Genomic DNA, 17,118 nt, shown 5'->3' with positions numbered 1-17,118 from the left:
CACTACTGTTGCAGACAGGGCATTCCACGCCCTTACTACTCTCTGAGTAAAGAACCTACCTCTGACATCTGTCTTATATCTATCTCCGCTCAATTTAAAGCTATGTCCCCTCGTGCTAGACATCACCATCCGAGGAAAAAGGTCCACCCTATCCAATCCTCTGATCATCTTGTATGCCTCAATTAAGTCACCTCTTAACCTTCTTCTCTCTAATGAAAACAGCCTCAAGTCCCTCAGCCTTTCCTCATAAGATCTTCCCTCCATACCAGGCAACATTCTGGTAAATCTCCTCTGCACCCTTTCCAATGCTTCCACATCCTTCCTATAATGTAGCAACCAGAATTGCACGCAATACTCCAAATGCGGCCGCACCAGAGTGTTGTATAGCTGCAACATGACCTCATGGCTCCTAAACTCAATCCCTCTACCAAAAAAAGCTAACACACCGTACGCCTTAACAACCCTCTCAACCTGGGTGGCAACTTTCAGGAATCTATGTACATGGACACCGAGATCTCTCTGCTCATCCACACTGCCAAGAATCTTACCATTAGCCCAGTACTCAGTCTTCCTGTTATTCCTTCCAAAATGAATCACCTCACGTTTTTCTGCATCAAACTCCATTTGCCACCTCTCAGCCCAGCGCTGCAGCTTATCTATGTCCCTCTGTAACTTGTAACATCCTTCCGCACTGTCCACAACTCCACCGACTTTAGTGTCATCTGCAAATTTACTCACCCATCCTTCTACGCCCTCCTCCAGGTCATTTATAAAAATGACAAACAGCAGGGGCCCCAAAACAGATCTTTGTGGTACACCACAAGTAACTGGACTCCAGTCTGAACATTTCCCATCAACCACCGCCCTTTGTCTTCTTCCAGCTAGCCAATTTCTGATCCAAACTGCTAAATCACCCTGAATCCCACGCCTCCGTATTTTCTGCAGTAGCCTACCATGGGGAACCTTATCAAACGCTTTACTGAAATCCACATACACCACATCAACTGCTTTACCCTCATCCACCTGTTTGGTCACCTTCTCAAAGAACTCAATAAGGTTTGTGAGGCACGACCTACCCTTCACAAAACCGTGTTGACTATCTAATCAAATTATTCCTTTCCAGATGGTTATAGATCCTATCTCTTATAAACCTTTCCAAGATTTTTCCCACAACAGAAGTAAGGCTCATTGGTCTATAGTTACCGGGGTTATCTCTACTCCCCTTCTTGAACAAGGGGACAACATTTGCTATCCTCCAATCTTCTGGCACTATTCCTGTAGACAAAGATGACTTAAACATCAAGGCCAAAGGCTCAGCAATCTCCTCCCTAGCTTCCCAGAGAATCCTAGGATAAATCCCATCCGGCCCAGGGGACTTATCTATTTTCACACTTTCCAGAATTGCTAACACCTCCTCCTTATGAACCTCAAGCCCTTCTAGTCTAGTAGCCTGAATCTCAGTATTCTCCCCGACAACGTTGTCTTTTTCCTGTGTGAATACTGACGAAAAATATTCATTTAGCACCTTTCCTATCTCCTCGGACTCCAAGCACAACTTCCCACTACTGTCCTTGACTGGCCCTACTCTTACCCTAGTCATTCGTTTATTCCTGACATATCTATAGAAAGCTTTAGGGTTATCCTTGATCCTACCTGCCAAAGACTTCTCATGTCCCCTCCTGGCTCTTCTTAGCTCTCTCTTTAGATCCTTCCTAGCTAACTTGTAACTCTCGAGCGCCCTAACTGAACCTTCATTTCTCATCTTTACATAAGCCTCCTTCTTCCTCTTGACAAGTGTTTCGACTGCTTTAGTAAACCACGGTTCCCTCACTCGACCACTTCCTCCCTGCCTGACAGGTACATACTTATCAAGGACACGCAGTAGCTGTTCCTTGAACAAGCTCCACATTTCCATTGTGCCCATCCCCTGCAGTTTTCCTCTCCATCCGATGTATCCTAAGTCTTGCCTCATCACATCATAATTGCCTTTCCCCCAGATATAACTCTTGCCCTGCGGTATGTACCTATCCCTTTCCATCACTAAAGTAAACGTAATCGAATTGTGGTCACTATCACCAAAGTGCTCTAAGCTTTAAGTAAGTTTAAATTCCTCAGCTGCTATGGTGGGATCGGAACTCAAAATGCAGAACAAATACAATCCATCCTGGCAATTTACTCTTGACCATCAGCAAAGGTGTGGTTGATTGTGCTATCAAGCAGCACTGACTCAGCAATAACCTGCTCACGGATGCTCAGTTTCGGTTCCGCCAGGGTCACTCAGCTCCTGACCTCATTACTGATGCACGATCAATTACACAAAGATGAGAGTAGGATGTAATCGAGGCTTTATTACACTGAGATGTGTTGCCTCCTACAGCAGCTGATGAAATGGCTGCTGTACTGGGAGCACACATATTTATACTCCGCCTACTGGGTGGAGCCAGCAGGCAGGGATCTACCCCCGTACCTGTAGTACAGGAGCCTTACCGTAAAGCACCTATATCAACATCCTATATATACAATATATATATCAGTGGTGACTACCACAATTACAGCCTTGGTTCAAACAATGGACAAAAGAGCTGAACTCCAGAGGTGGGTTAGAGTGACTGCCCTCGACACCAAGGCAGCATTTGATCGAGTGTGGCATCAAGGAGCCCGAGCTAAACTGGAGTCAATGGGAATCGAAGGGAAATTCTCCACTGAATTCATACCCAAGACAAAGGAAGATGGTTGTGGTGGTTGGAGGTCAATCATCTCAGCTTCAGGACATCACTGCAGGAGTTGCTCAGGGTAGTGTCCTCAGCCCAACCACTTTCAGATACCTCATCAATGACCTTCCATTCATCAGAAAGTAAAATGTAGCAAAATTCTCTGATAATTGTTGTGTTCAATACTGTTTATAACTCCTCAGATACTGAAGCTGTCCATGTCCAAATGCAGCAAGACTTGGGCAATATTCAGGTTTCAATGATAAATGGCTAATGTGGAAGGCTGGAGATTTCTTACACCAGGGACATTGTGGTACTCTTGAGCTGAAGGCATTTCTGATGCTGGCAGGATAAGGGCAGCTAATTTTTAATTTCAAGGGGGAGCAGTTTGTGGTGGTAACACTAGTGGACCTCGCCGGGTCGGGCAAAACTTCGGACACCTCAGCCACCATTTTGAGGTTGGAAATGCATGTTCTCAATGTAGGAACCCTAGAGCAAGTGAATATTAACAAGGTGCCATTGTATTCTCCCCGGTATTATTCTTTTTGTTTACAGATGGTCGGGACCAAAACTTTGAACAGTTGTGGTGCTGGGACTGGGTGGTGTACTTGAAAATGTTAACTTTCTAAATGAAATTTTTTTTGGTGCAACTTAGCTGTAGCTAGAAACAGAAGGTAAGATTAATCAATAGTGAACACTTCTTAAAAAATAAAATAGTTTTGAGATTGCTGGCTGAGGGTTTAGGTTGAGCTATTGGCTATTTAGATGTGACAATAGTATTGATTTTAGATGTGACAATAGTATCGGTAATACAACAGTTATGTGGATAAATATTGTGTGGAAATACAAAAAAAAAGTAACATTCGTGCCACACAAGTGCCGGGCAATGTCCTTCTCCAACAAGAGAGACATTCAATGACATTACCATCACTGAATCTCCCATTATCAATATCCAGGGGGTTACCATTGATCAGAAACTGAACTGGACTAGCCACATTAATACTGTGCCTACAAGGGCAGGTCAGAGGCTGATAATCCTGTGGCGGATAAATCACCTCCATCTACAAGGCACAAGTCAGGAGTGTGATGGAATGCTTTTCACTTGCCTGGATGAGTGCAGCTCCAACAACACTCAAGAAGCTGGACAATTGGCTCCTTTGAAAGCACCTTCCAAACCTGTGACCTCTCCTGACCTAGAAGGACAAGGCCCGCAGACGCATAGGGACACCACCACCTGCAGGTCTCTTTCCAGCTCATGCACCATTCTGACTTGGCGCTATATTGCCACTCCATTACCGCGCTGGGGGGCAAAAAACCTGGAACTCCCCCAATAACATCCCTGTGGGTGTACCTACAGCATGTGTCTTGCTGCAGTGCAAGGTGGCAGCTCAACACCCCCTCAGTTAGCGATGGGCAATATGGTTAAGGTGTTAGGGATAGAGTTAGCTCTATACCTGACCCAATTGAGATGGGTAATAAATTATGGTCTTGCCAACGATACCCACATTGCACAAAGGAGTTTTTTTAAAAAATCTAATTCTCCTGCACGAAAATCTATTGATGCAAACTATCAACCAGTCTGTTTTTAGTTTGAATTTAGCTTACCTTAATTGTTTCATAAGTGTCAGTAATTAGGGCAATAAATAGGCTCAGGATCATGTAGATGAAGAGGCTGATGAAGGAGTACAGGTAGATCCTGCTAAAGAGCCAGAGCAAGTTACTTTTCTCTTGTATTTCCGCAAATGTTGCAAACATGTCATCGCCATTGATTAGAGAGAAAAGGCATTCAGCAACAGCGCTTAACTTTTCAAACTGAAAGAATAGAGAATATAACAAATAGGGTTATTCAAATGTGACTCATACAGATATATTAATCTAGATGGGTAACTGGCAATGCAACATTGTGTATGACCAGCCCTGCTTCCTGATTGGTGCACACCAGCAACAGGAAACGTTATCACATGCTCAGCAGAGACCAATCATATCAGCATAACACAACCCACAATACCACCACCACCTTGTTTGAAAGCTCAAGTTAAAATAATTTGAGTTATAAATCTAACTGGTTATTAAATAATATAACAATAATATTCATTGTCACAAGTAGGCTTACATTAACACTGCAATGAAGTTACTGTGAAAAGCCCCTGGTCGCCACATTCCGGCGCCTGTTCGGGTACACTGAGGGAGAATTCAGAATGTCCAATTTACCGAACAGCACGTCTTTCGGGACTTGTGGGAGGAAACCGGAGCACCCGGAGGAAACCCATGCAGACAGGGGGAGAGCGTGCAGACTCCGCACAGACAGTGGCCCAAGCCGGGAAGCAACAGTGCTAACCACTGTGCCACCATGTACCGCGCATCTGTAAATGCAGCAAAAATGACTTTGAACTGAACCTCGAGCCAAGCCAGGTGGATGAACTGAGTCCTGGGGCGGGGGGGGGGGGGGGGGGGGGGGGGGGGGGGCCTCATGGCTGAATGTCGATGAAACCCATGTAGAGGTGTTGGCTGATTTTGAGCAGTACCACAAGAGGCTCAGCTAGGTGCCTCCCCTTCCGCAAATTAACACATCCCAGCACCACCCACCTCCCGCCATCACTCACCTGTGCCTGGGTCCCCTTATCCTCAAACTGTGACCCCCCTCGTTCTGGACTCCCCCACCATCAGGAACATTCTTTCTGAATCTACCCTGTCTAAACCTGTTAGAATTTTATATGTTTCTATGAGATCCCCTCTCACTCTTCTAAACTCCAATGAATATGATCCTAACCGACTTAGTCTCTCCTTAAACGAGTGTCCCGCCATCCCAGGAATCAGCCTGGTAAACCTTCGCTGCACTCCCGCCACAGCAAGAACATCCTTCCTCAGATAAGGACACCAGAACTGCCCACAATACCCCAGGTGTGGCCTCACCAATGCCCTATGCAATTGCAGTAAAACATCCCTATATACAAATCCTCGCGCTAAGAAGGCCAACATACCGTTTGCCTTCCTTGCTGCCTGCTGTATCTGCGCGCTTACTCGAAATGAAAGCAGGACATTCTGGGAAAAAATGTTGCAGCTCTCTTAGCCTCTGGGAGAGAATAATAGGACAGATTTCATATTCACCAAGTTTGTGTGTTGGCAGTGATTACCTTTGAGTGATACGGTCCCAGTACAATCCAGCCACAGAACATATAGCCCAGGTAGATCATGCCAGCGCAGCAACAGAAGCGCAACACCTTCGGAAAAGCTCCTCGCATTGTTAAAATAAGCACCTGTGAACAGGTAGAGCAGCATTTAACAGAGGATTAATTCTACCAACAGATGGAAATTTGGAGTTGGGTCTACCTCTGCCAGTAACATTGGCGCAGTTTGCCCATTCTCGACTGGAACGGTGTAAAGGACTGGGTTATTTTAAGTGCAACTGTGTTATGCCTGGAATTACTTCCGCCCATGCTTACCCTGACCTGTCTCACTGGTTCCAAAACACAATTCCCTGGATTAGGACCTGACCACAAACCTCACCGCTCCCCAGGCCACAGTTTCGAGATTCCACCAAGTCCGCTCTTTGGGGAAGACGCTTTGAGTTACACTCCCCGTCTGAGGTGTGCAGCCAAGTGTCAGCACTTTTTGAAGGGGTTTTCCACTTTACTGAAAACGTTTCAACGATTCAGGAATTGACTGGTGAAAAAAAAAAAGAAAATCGCTTATTGTCACAAGTAGGCTTCAAATGAAGTTCCTGTGAAAAGCCCCTAGTCACCACATTCCGGCACCTGTTCGGGGAGGCTGGTACGGTGTCCACCTGTGCAACTATTAAATGTTTGATTTATCAAGTCATTTTAAATCAGGTCACTTAAAAGTTGCAGATTGGACAAACTTATTAAAAATGAGATAATCCCATTTCCAGCTGTATTCGTACACCTGCACCAGGATACCATTCGTAAATCCATCATGGAAAACATCATTAATGGAAAAAAAATCGTTCCACTCTATTCTGCTTTCCAATTGTGTTGCTTCATGGAAGATTATACATTACTGATTACGTAGATTGGTTATCCCAATTGGAAACTCTACCCTGCAAAGCTATCCTGCAATGATACTTACATTGTATTTCTGGAAACACCCCAGGTACCTGAGGACACCAACCCAGGCAAAAAGTGTCGAGGTGCCCAGAGAGATGCTACAGACGTCATAGGTCGTGAGGTTCTGAAATCAGAAACAAGGATTAATTTTGCACCTTGGAAAATGGGGCAGTTGGTGGTGGGGTAGTGGTATTGTCACTGGACTAGTAACCCAGACACCCAGGGTAACGCATGGGGAGCGGGTTCGAAACCCACCATGGCAGATGGTGGAATTTGAATTCTTATTCGTTCGTGGGGTGTGGGTGTCACTTGCTGGGCCGCAATTTATTGTCCGCCCCCCAGGGCAATTAAGAGTCAGCCATTGCACGTTGCTGTGGACCTGGAGGTCAGACCAGGTAAGGGTGACAGGTTTCCTTCCCGAAAGAGCATCATTGAACCAGATGGGTTTTCAGCAACAATTGACAATGGTTCCACGGTCGTCGTTCGACTTAATTCCAGATTTGGAATCAATTCAAATTTCACCGTCTGCCATGGGTACGATTCGAACCCAGGTCCGCAGAGCGTTACCCTGCGTCTGACAATTACGAGTCCAGTGACAATGCCATTACGCCACTGCCTCTGGAGTTATTAGACCATGAAACCAGAGTCAGAAAAACCCAACTGGTTAACTAAAGAGATCTGCCGTCCTTACCCGGTCTGTCTGACCTGTGACTCCAGATCCACGGCCATGTGGTGGACTCTTTAATACCCTCAGGGCCATTATGATGGACAACAAATGCAGGCCCAGCCAGCACTCCCACAGTCCATGAACACATTTTTAAAAACTGAATTGGATAGAAGAGCAAAGAAACCGAATGTTAAAGCTAACGAATAATCAGACGTATTGTAAATTAATTCAATAGATTATTAGAAGAGATATTACTAATTATTAGAGATTAAAATGATTTTAAACATTAACAAAGCACCGGGGTGTATTTTTTTGGTGTATAGAATTCAAACTAGTGAAGTTCTGGGATATAGAAGTGTGTAGGATACTGGTCGGGGTGAACTTAGTGTGCTGTGCATAGCTCTGTGCATAGCTCTGTGTATAGCTCTGTGCATAGCTCTGTGCATAGCTCTGTGTATAGCTCTGTGCATAGCTCTGTGTATAGCTCTGTGCATAGCTCTGTGTATAGCTCTGTGCATAGCTCTGTGCATAGCTCTGTGTATAGCTCTGTGCATAGCTCTGTGCATAGCTCTGTGTATAGCTCTGTGCATAGCTCTGTGTATAGCTCTGTGCATAGCTCTGTGCATAGCTCTGTGCATAGCTCTGTGCATAACTCTGGCCAGAAACCATTGATACGGTGCCACGTCAAAAGTTATTGTAGAAAATAAATGTTCATGGCGCAGGGGTAACATATTGACGTGGGCTGAAGACTGGCGAGCTACCGGGAAACAGAGAGTAGGCTTAAATGGGTCATTTTCTGGGTGGAAAAATGTGACAAGTGGTGTCCACAGGGATCAGCGGTGGGGCCACAACTGAGGTGAGTGTGTGGGGAGTGAGGTGAATGTGATGGGAGTGAGGAGAGAGTGGGGGGAGTGAGGTGAATGTGTGGGGTGTGGGGGGAGTGAGGTGAGTGTGTGGGGAGTGAGGTGAGTGTGTGGCGAGTGATGGGAGTGTGTGGGGAGTGAGGTGAGTGTGTGGCAAGTGATGTGAGTGTGTGGGGAGTGAGGTGAGTGTGTGCGGAGTGAGGTGAGTGTGTGAGGAGTGAGGTGAGTGTGTGGGGAGTGAGGTGAGTGTGCGGGGAGTGAGGTGAGTGTGTGGGGAGTGAGGTGAGTGTGTGAGGAGTGAGGGGAGTGTGTGAGGAGTGAGGTGAGTGTGTTGGGGGTGAGGTGAGTGTGTGGGGAGTGAGGTGAGTGTGTGGGGAGTGAGGTGAGTGTGTGGGGAGTGAGGTGAGTGTGTGGAGAGTGAGGGGAGTGTGTGAGGAGTGAGGTGAGTGTGTGAGGAGTGAGGTGAGTGTGTGGGGAGTGAGGTGAGTGTGTGGGGAGTGAGGTGAGTGTGTGAGGAGTGAGGTGAGTGTGTGGGGAGTGAGGTGATTGTGTGAGGAGTGAGGTGAGTGTGTTGGGAGTGAGGTGAGTGTGTGGGGGTGAGGTGAGTGTGTGGGGAGTGAGGTGAGTGTGTGGGGAGTGAGGTGAGTGTGTGAGGAGTGAGGTGAGTGTGTGAGGAGTGAGGTGAGTGTGTGGGGAGTGAGGTGAGTGTGTGAGGAGTGAGGTGAGTGTGTGAGGAGTGAGGTGAGTGTGTGGGGAGTGAGGTGAGTGTGTGAGGAGTGAGGTGAGGGAGGAGTGAGGTGAGTGTGTGAGGAGTGAGGTGAGTGTGTGGGGAGTGAGGTGAGTGTGTAAGGAGTGAGGTGAGTGGGTGGGGAGTGAGGTGTGTGGGGAGGGAGGCGAGTGTGTGAGGAGTGAGGTGAGTGTGAGAGGAGTGAGGTGAGTGTGTGGGGAGTGAGGTGAGTGTGTGGGGAGTGAGGTGAGTGTGTGAGGAGTGAGGTGAGTGTGTGAGGAGTGAGGTGAGTGTGTGGGGAGTGAGGTGAGTGTGTGAGGAGTGAGGTGAGGGAGGAGTGAGGTGAGTGTGTGAGGAGTGAGGTGAGTGTGTGGGGAGTGAGGTGAGTGTGTAAGGAGTGAGGTGAGTGGGTGGGGAGTGAGGTGTGTGGGGAGGGAGGCGAGTGTGTGAGGAGTGAGGTGAGTGTGAGAGGAGTGAGGTGAGTGTGTGGGGAGTGAGGTGAGTGTGTGAAGAGTGAGGTGAGTGTGTGAGGAGTGAGGTGAGTGTGTGAGGAGTAAAGTGAGTGTGTGAGGAGTGAGGTGAGTGTGTTGGGAGTGAGGTGAGTGTGTGAGGAGAGTGGTGAGTGTGTGGGGAGTGAGGTGAGTGTGTGGGGAGTGAGGTGAGTGTGTGAGGAGTGAGGTGAGTGTGTGCGGAGTGTGGTGAGTGTGTGGCGAGTGAGGTCAGTGTGTGAAGAGTGTGGTGAGTGAGGTGAGTGTGTGGGGAGAGAGGTGAGTGTGTGAGGAGTGAGGTGAGTGTGTGAGGAGTGAGGTGATTGTGTGGGGAGTGAGGTGAGTGTGTGGAGAGTGAGGTGTGTGTGTGGGGAGTGAGGTGAGTGTGAGGGGAGTGAGGTGAGTGTGTGAGGAGTGAGGTGAGTGTGTGAGGAGTGAGGTGAGTGTGTGAGGAGTGAGGTGAGTGTGTGGGGAGTGAGGTAACTGTGTGAGGAGTGAGGTGATTGTGTGGGGAGTGAGGTGAGTGTGTTGGGAGTGAGGTGAGTGTGTGGGGAGTGAGGTGAGTGTGTGGGGAGTGAGGTGAGTGTGTGGGGAGTGAGGTGAGTGTGTGAGGAGTGAGGTGAGTGTGTGAGGAGTGAGGTGAGTGTGTTGGGAGTGAGGTGAGTGTGTGGGGAGTGAGGTGAGTGTGTGGGGAGTGAGGTGAGTTTGTGGGGATTGAGGTAAGTGTGAGGAGTGAGGTGGCTGTGGTGGAAGTGAGGTGGGTGTGTGAGGAGTGAGGTGAGTGTGTGAGGAGTGAGGTGAGTGTGTGGAGAGTGAGGTGAGTGTGTGATGAGAGTGTGAGGAGTTAGGTGAGTGTGTGGGGAGTGAGGTGAGTGTGAGGAGTGAGGTGAGTGTGTGGGGAGTGTGGTGAGTGTGTGGGGAGTGAGGTAAGTGTGAGGAGTGAGGTGAATGTGTGGTGAGTGTGTGAGGAGTGAGGTGAGTGTAAGGAGTGAGCTGAGTGTGTGGGGAGTGAGGTGAGTGTGAGGGGAGTGTGTGGGGAGTGAGGTGAGTGTGTGGTGAGTGTGTGAGGAGTGTGGTGAGTGTGTGAGGAGTGAGGTGAGTGTGTTGGGAGTGAGGTGAGTGTGTGAGGAGAGTGGTGAGTGTGTGGGGAGTGAGGTGAGTGTGTGGGGAGTGAGGTGAGTGTGTGAGGAGTGAGGTGAGTGTGTGCGGAGTGTGGTGAGTGTGTGGCGAGTGAGGTCAGTGTGTGAAGAGTGTGGTGAGTGAGGTGAGTGTGTGGGGAGTGAGGTGAGTGTGTGGGGAGTGAGGTGAGTGTGTGGGGAGTGAGGTGAGTGTGTGGGGTGTGAGGTGAGTGTGTGGGGAGTGAGGTGAGTGTGTGGGGAGTGAGGTGAGTGTGTGAGGTGAGTGCGTGGGGAGTGAGGTGAGTGTGTGGGGAGTGAGGTGAGTGTGTGGGGAGTGAGGTGAGTGTGTGGGGAGTGAGGTGAGTGTGTGAGGAGTGAGGTGAGTGTGTGAGGAGTGACGTGAGTGTGTGAGGAGTGAGGTGAGTGTGTGGGGAGTAAGGTGAGTGTGAGGAGTGATGTGAGTGTGTGAGGAGTGTGGTGAATGAGTGGGGAGTGAGTTGAGTGTGAGGAGTGAGGTGTGTGGGGAGTGAGGTGAGTGTGTGAGGAGTGAGGTGAGTGTGTGGGAAGTGAGGTGAGTGTGTGGGGAGTGAGGTGAGTGTGTGGGGAGTGAGGTGAGTGTGTGGGGAGTGAGGTGAGTGTGTGGGGAGTGAGGTGAGTGTGTGGCGAGTGAGGTGAGTGTGTGGGGAGTGAGGTGAGTGTGTGAGGTGAGTGCGTGGGGAGTGAGGTGTGTGTGTGGGGAGTGAGGTGAGTGTGTGGGGAGTGAGGTGAGTGTGTGGGGAGTGAGGTGAGTGTGTGGGGAGTGAGGTGAGTGTGTGGGGAGTGAGGTGAGTGTGTGAGGTGAGTGTGTGGGGAGTGAGGTGAGTGTGTGAGGAGTGAGGTGAGTGTGTGGGGAGTGAGGTGAGTGTGTGGGGAGTGAGGTGAGTGTGTGAGGAGTGAGGTGAGTGTGTGAGGAGTGAGGTGAGTGTGTGGGGAGTGAGGTGAGTGTGTGGGGAGTGTGGTGAGTGTGTGAGGAGTGAGGTGTGTGGGGAGTGAAGTGAGTGTGTGGGGAGTGAGGTGAGTGTGTGAGGGGTGAAGTGAGTGTGTGAGGAGTGAGGTGTGTGGGGAGTGAGGTGAGTGTGAGGAGTGAGGTGAGTGTGTGGAGAGTGAGGTGAGTGTGTGGGGAGTGACGTGAGTGTGTGGGGAGTGAGGTGAGTGTGTGGAGAGTGAGGTGAGTGTGTGGGGAGTGTGGTGGGTGTGTGGGGAGTGTGGGGAGTGTGTGGCGAGTGAGGTGAGTGTGTGGGGAGTGAGGTGACTGTGTGGGGAGTGAGGTGAGTGTGTGGGGAGTGAGGTGAGTGTGAGGAGTGATGTGAGTGTGTGAGGAGTGAGGTGTGTGTGTGAGGAATGAGGTGAGTGTGTGGGGAGGTGAGTGTGTGAGGAGTGAGGTGAGTGTGTGGGGAGTGAGGTGAGTGTGTGGGGAGTGAGGTGAGTGTGTGAGGAGTGAGGTGAGGGTGTGGGGAGTGAGGTGAGTGTGTGATGAGAGTGTGAGGAGTGAGGTGAGTGTGTGAGGAGTGAGGTGAGTGTGTGAGGAGTGTGGTGAGTGTGTGGGGAGTGAGGTGAGTGTGAGGAGTGATGTAAGTGTGTGGGGAGTGAGGTGAGTGTGTGAGGAGTGAGGTGAGGGTGTGGGGAGTGAGGTGAGTGTGTGATGAGAGTGTGAGGAGTGAGGTGAGTGTGTGAGGAGTGAGGTGAGTGTGTGGGCAGTGAGGTGAGTGTGTGGGGAGTGAGGCGAGTGTGAGGAGTGAGGTGAGTGTGTGAGGAGTGAGGTGAGTGTGTGAGGAGTGAGGTGAGTGTGTGGGGAGGTGAGTGTGTGAGGAGTGAGGTGAGTGTGTGGGGAGGTGAGTGTGTGAGGAGTGAGGTGAGTGTGTGGGGAGTGAGGTGAGTGTGTGGGGAGTGAGGTGAGTGTGTGGGGAGTGAGGTGAGTGTGTGGGGAGTGACGTGAGTGTGTGGGGAGTGAGGTGAGTGTGTGAGGAGTGTGGTGAGTGTGTGGGGAGTGAGGTGAGTGTGTGGGGAGTGAGGTGAGTGTGTGAGGAGTAATGTGAGTGTGTGGGGAGTGAGGTGAGTGTGTGGGGAGTGAGGTGAGTGTGAGGAGTGAGGTGAGTGTGTGGAGAGTGAGGTGAGTGTGTGGGGAGTGAGGTGAGTGTGTGGGGAGTGAGGCGAGTGTGTGGGGAGTGAGGCGAGTGTGTGATGAGGGAGTGAGATGAGTGTGTGGGGAGTGAGGTGAGTGTGAGGAGTGAGGTGAGTGTGTGAGGAGTGAGGTGGGTGTGGTGGGAGTGAGGTGAGTGTGTGGGGAGTGAGGTGAGTGTGTGGGGAGTGAGGTGAGTGTGTGGGGAGTGAGGTGAGTGTGAGGAGTGAAGTGAGTGTGAGGAGTGAGGTGTGTGGGCAGTGAGGTGAGTGTGTGAGGTGTGAGGTGAGTGTGTGGGGAGTGAGGTGAGTGTGAGGAGTGATGTGAGTGTGTGAGGAGTGAGGTGAATGAGTGGGGAGTGATGTGAGTGTGAGGAGTGAGGTGTGTGGGCAGTGAGGTGAGTGTGTGAGGTGTGAGGTGAGTGTGTGGGGAGTGAGGCGAGTGTGAGGAGTGAGGTGAGTGTGTGAGTTGTGAGGTGAGTGTGTGAGGAGTGAGGTGAGTGTGTGGGGAGGTGAGTGTGTGAGGAGTGAGGTGAGTGTGTGGGGAGTGAGGTGAGTGTGTGAGGAGTGAGGTGAGGGTGTGGGGAGTGAGGTGAGTTTGTGGGGAGTGAGGTGACTGTGTGGGGAGTGAGGTGAGTGTGTGGGGAGTGAGGTGAGTGTGTGAGGTGAGTGTGTGGGGAGTGAGGTGAGTGTGTGAGGAGTGAGGTGAGTGTGTGGGGAGTGAGGTCACTGTGTGGGCAGTGAGGTGAGTGTGTGGGGAGTGAGGTGAGTGTGTGAGGAGTGAGGTGAGTGTGTGGGGAGTGAGGTGAGTGTGTGACGAGTGAGGTGTGTGGGGAGAGAAGTGAGTGTGTGGGGAGTGAGGTGAGTGTGTGAGGAGTGAGGTGAGTGTGTGAGGGGTGAAGTGAGTGTGTGAGGAGTGAGGTGTGTGGGGAGTGAGGTGAGTGTGAGGAGTGAGGTGAGTGTGTGGAGAGTGAGGTGAGTGTGTGGGGAGTGACGTGAGTGTGTGGGGAGTGAGGTGAGTGTGTGGAGAGTGAGGTGAGTGTGTGGGGAGTGTGGTGGGTGTGTGGGGAGTGTGGGGAGTGTGTGGCGAGTGAGGTGAGTGTGTGGGGAGTGAGGTGACTGTGTGGGGAGTGAGGTGAGTGTGTGGGGAGTGAGGTGAGTGTGAGGAGTGATGTGAGTGTGTGAGGAGTGAGGTGAATGTGTGGGGAGTGAGGCGAGTGTGAGGAGTGAGGTGAGTGTGTGAGGAGTGAGGTGTGTGTGTGAGGAATGAGGTGAGTGTGTGGGGAGGTGAGTGTGTGAGGAGTGAGGTGAGTGTGTGGGGAGTGAGGTGAGTGTGTGGGGAGTGAGGTGAGTGTGTGAGGAGTGAGGTGAGGGTGTGGGGAGTGAGGTGAGTGTGTGATGAGAGTGTGAGGAGTGAGGTGAGTGTGTGAGGAGTGAGGTGAGTGTGTGAGGAGTGTGGTGAGTGTGTGGGGAGTGAGGTGAGTGTGAGGAGTGATGTAAGTGTGTGGGGAGTGAGGTGAGTGTGAGGAGTGATGTGAGTGTGTGAGGAGTGAGGTGAGTGTGTGGGGAGGTGAGTGTGTGGGGAGTGTGGTGAGTGTGTGAGGAGTAATGTGAGTGTGTGGGGAGTGAGGTGAGTGTGTGAGGAGTGAGGTGAATGAGTGGGGAGTGATGTGAGTGTGAGGAGTGAGGTGTGTGGGCAGTGAGGTGAGTGTGTGAGGTGAGTGTGTGGGGAGTGAGGCGAGTGTGTGGAGTGAGGTGAGTGTGTGAGGAGTGAGGTGAGTGTGTGAGGAGTGAGGTGAGTGTGTGGGGAGGTGAGTGTGTGAGGAGTGAGGTGAGTGTGTGGGGAGGTGAGTGTGTGAGGAGTGAGGTGAGTGTGTGGGGAGTGAGGTGAGTGTGTGGGGAGTGAGGTGAGTGTGTGGGGAATGAGGTGAGTGTGTGGGGAGTGACGTGAGTGTGTGGGGAGTGAGGTGAGTGTGTGAGGAGTGTGGTGAGTGTGTGGGGAGTGAGGTGAGTGTGTGGGGAGTGAGGTGAGTGTGTGAGGAGTAATGTGAGTGTGTGGGGAGTGAGGTGAGTGTGTGGGGAGTGAGGTGAGTGTGAGGAGTGAGGTGAGTGTGTGGAGAGTGAGGTGAGTGTGTGGGGAGTGAGGTGAGTGTGTGGGGAGTGAGGCGAGTGTGTGGGGAGTGAGGCGAGTGTGTGATGAGGGAGTGAGATGAGTGTGTGGGGAGTGAGGTGAGTGTGAGGAGTGAGGTGACTGTGTGAGGAGTGAGGTGGGTGTGGTGGGAGTGAGGTGAGTGTGTGGGGAGTGAGGTGAGTGTGTGGGGAGTGAGGTGAGTGTGTGGGGAGTGAGGTGAGTGTGAGGAGTGAAGTGAGTGTGAGGAGTGAGGTGTGTGGGCAGTGAGGTGAGTGTGTGAGGTGTGAGGTGAGTGTGTGGGGAGTGAGGTGAGTGTGAGGAGTGATGTGAGTGTGTGAGGAGTGAGGTGAATGAGTGGGGAGTGATGTGAGTGTGAGGAGTGAGGTGTGTGGGCAGTGAGGTGAGTGTGTGAGGTGTGAGGTGAGTGTGTGGGGAGTGAGGCGAGTGTGAGGAGTGAGGTGAGTGTGTGAGTTGTGAGGTGAGTGTGTGAGGAGTGAGGTGAGTGTGTGGGGAGGTGAGTGTGTGAGGAGTGAGGTGAGTGTGTGGGGAGTGAGGTGAGTGTGTGAGGAGTGAGGTGAGGGTGTGGGGAGTGAGGTGAGTTTGTGGGGAGTGAGGTGACTGTGTGGGGAGTGAGGTGAGTGTGTGAGGTGAGTGTGTGGGGAGTGAGGTGAGTGTGTGAGGAGTGAGGTGAGTGTGTGGGGAGTGAGGTCACTGTGTGGGCAGTGAGGTGAGTGTGTGGGGAGTGAGGTGAGTGTGTGAGGAGTGAGGTGAGTGTGTGGGGAGTGAGGTGAGTGTGTGACGAGTGAGGTGTGTGGGGAGAGAAGTGAGTGTGTGGGGAGTGAGGTGAGTGTGTGAGGAGTGAGGTGAGTGTGTGAGGAGTGAGGTGAGTGTGTGGGGAGTGAGGTGAGTGTGTGGGGAGTGATGTTAGTGTGTGGGGAGTGAGGTGAGTGTGTGGGGAGTGAGGTGAGTGTGTGGGGAGTGAGGTGAGTGTGTGGGGAGTGAGGTGAGTGTGTGGGGAGTGAGGTGAGTGTGTGAGGAGTGAGGTGAGTGTGTGGGGAGTGAGGTATGTGTGGGGAGTGTGTGAGGAGTGAGGTGAGTGTGTGGGGAGTGAGGTGAGTGTGTGGAGTGAAGTGAGTGTGTGGGGAGTGAGGTGAGTGTGTGGGGAGTGAGGTGAGTGTGTGAGGAGTGAGGTCAGTGTGTGGGGAGTGAGGTGAGTGTGTGGGGAGTGAGGTGAGTGTGTGGGGAGTGAGGTGAGTGTGTGGGGAGTGAGGTGAGTGTGAGGAGTGAAGTGAGTGTGAGGAGTGAGGTGTGTGGGCAGTGAGGTGAGTGTGTGAGGTGTGAGGTGAGTGTGTGGGGAGTGAGGTGAGTGTGAGGAGTGATGTGAGTGTGTGAGGAGTGAGGTGAATGAGTGGGGAGTGATGTGAGTGTGAGGAGTGAGGTGTGTGGGCAGTGAGGTGAGTGTGTGAGGTGTGAGGTGAGTGTGTGGGGAGTGAGGCGAGTGTGAGGAGTGAGGTGAGTGTGTGAGTTGTGAGGTGAGTGTGTGAGGAGTGAGGTGAGTGTGTGGGGAGGTGAGTGTGTGAGGAGTGAGGTGAGTGTGTGGGGAGTGAGGTGAGTGTGTGAGGAGTGAGGTGAGGGTGTGGGGAGTGAGGTGAGTTTGTGGGGAGTGAGGTGACTGTGTGGGGAGTGAGGTGAGTGTGTGAGGTGAGTGTGTGGGGAGTGAGGTGAGTGTGTGAGGAGTGAGGTGAGTGTGTGGGGAGTGAGGTCACTGTGTGGGCAGTGAGGTGAGTGTGTGGGGAGTGAGGTGAGTGTGTGAGGAGTGAGGTGAGTGTGTGGGGAGTGAGGTGAGTGTGTGACGAGTGAGGTGTGTGGGGAGAGAAGTGAGTGTGTGGGGAGTGAGGTGAGTGTGTGAGGAGTGAGGTGAGTGTGTGAGGAGTGAGGTGAGTGTGTGGGGAGTGAGGTGAGTGTGTGGGGAGTGATGTTAGTGTGTGGGGAGTGAGGTGAGTGTGTGGGGAGTGAGGTGAGTGTGTGGGGAGTGAGGTGAGTGTGTGGGGAGTGAGGTGAGTGTGTGGGGAGTGAGGTGAGTGTGTGAGGAGTGAGGTGAGTGTGTGGGGAGTGAGGTATGTGTGGGGAGTGTGTGAGGAGTGAGGTGAGTGTGTGGGGAGTGAGGTGAGTGTGTGGAGTGAAGTGAGTGT

General features: G+C 51.6%; 1 protein-coding gene across 4 annotated transcripts in view; it reads right to left on the bottom strand.

The window, feature by feature from the left end:
* The window catches only part of LOC140426031 (mucolipin-2-like), a 98,202-nt gene that overhangs the window by 6,295 nt on the left and 74,789 nt on the right, over window positions 1-17,118 (bottom strand). For all 4 annotated transcript variants that reach the window (XM_072510319.1, XM_072510320.1, XM_072510318.1 and 1 more), the window contains 3 exons: window positions 6,798-6,899; window positions 5,846-5,968; window positions 4,317-4,523 (listed from right to left, as the gene is read on the bottom strand). In XM_072510319.1, coding sequence (XP_072366420.1) covers window positions 4,317-4,523; window positions 5,846-5,968; window positions 6,798-6,899 — 432 coding nt within the window. The remainder of the gene's footprint in view (window positions 1-4,316; window positions 4,524-5,845; window positions 5,969-6,797; window positions 6,900-17,118) is intronic.

This window comes from Scyliorhinus torazame, chromosome 7 (assembly GCF_047496885.1).
Source record: "Scyliorhinus torazame isolate Kashiwa2021f chromosome 7, sScyTor2.1, whole genome shotgun sequence".
Classification (NCBI taxonomy): domain Eukaryota; kingdom Metazoa; phylum Chordata; class Chondrichthyes; order Carcharhiniformes; family Scyliorhinidae; genus Scyliorhinus; species Scyliorhinus torazame.
The sequence above is the reverse complement of the archived record's forward strand: the minus strand, read 5'-3'. Positions and strand labels throughout refer to the sequence as shown.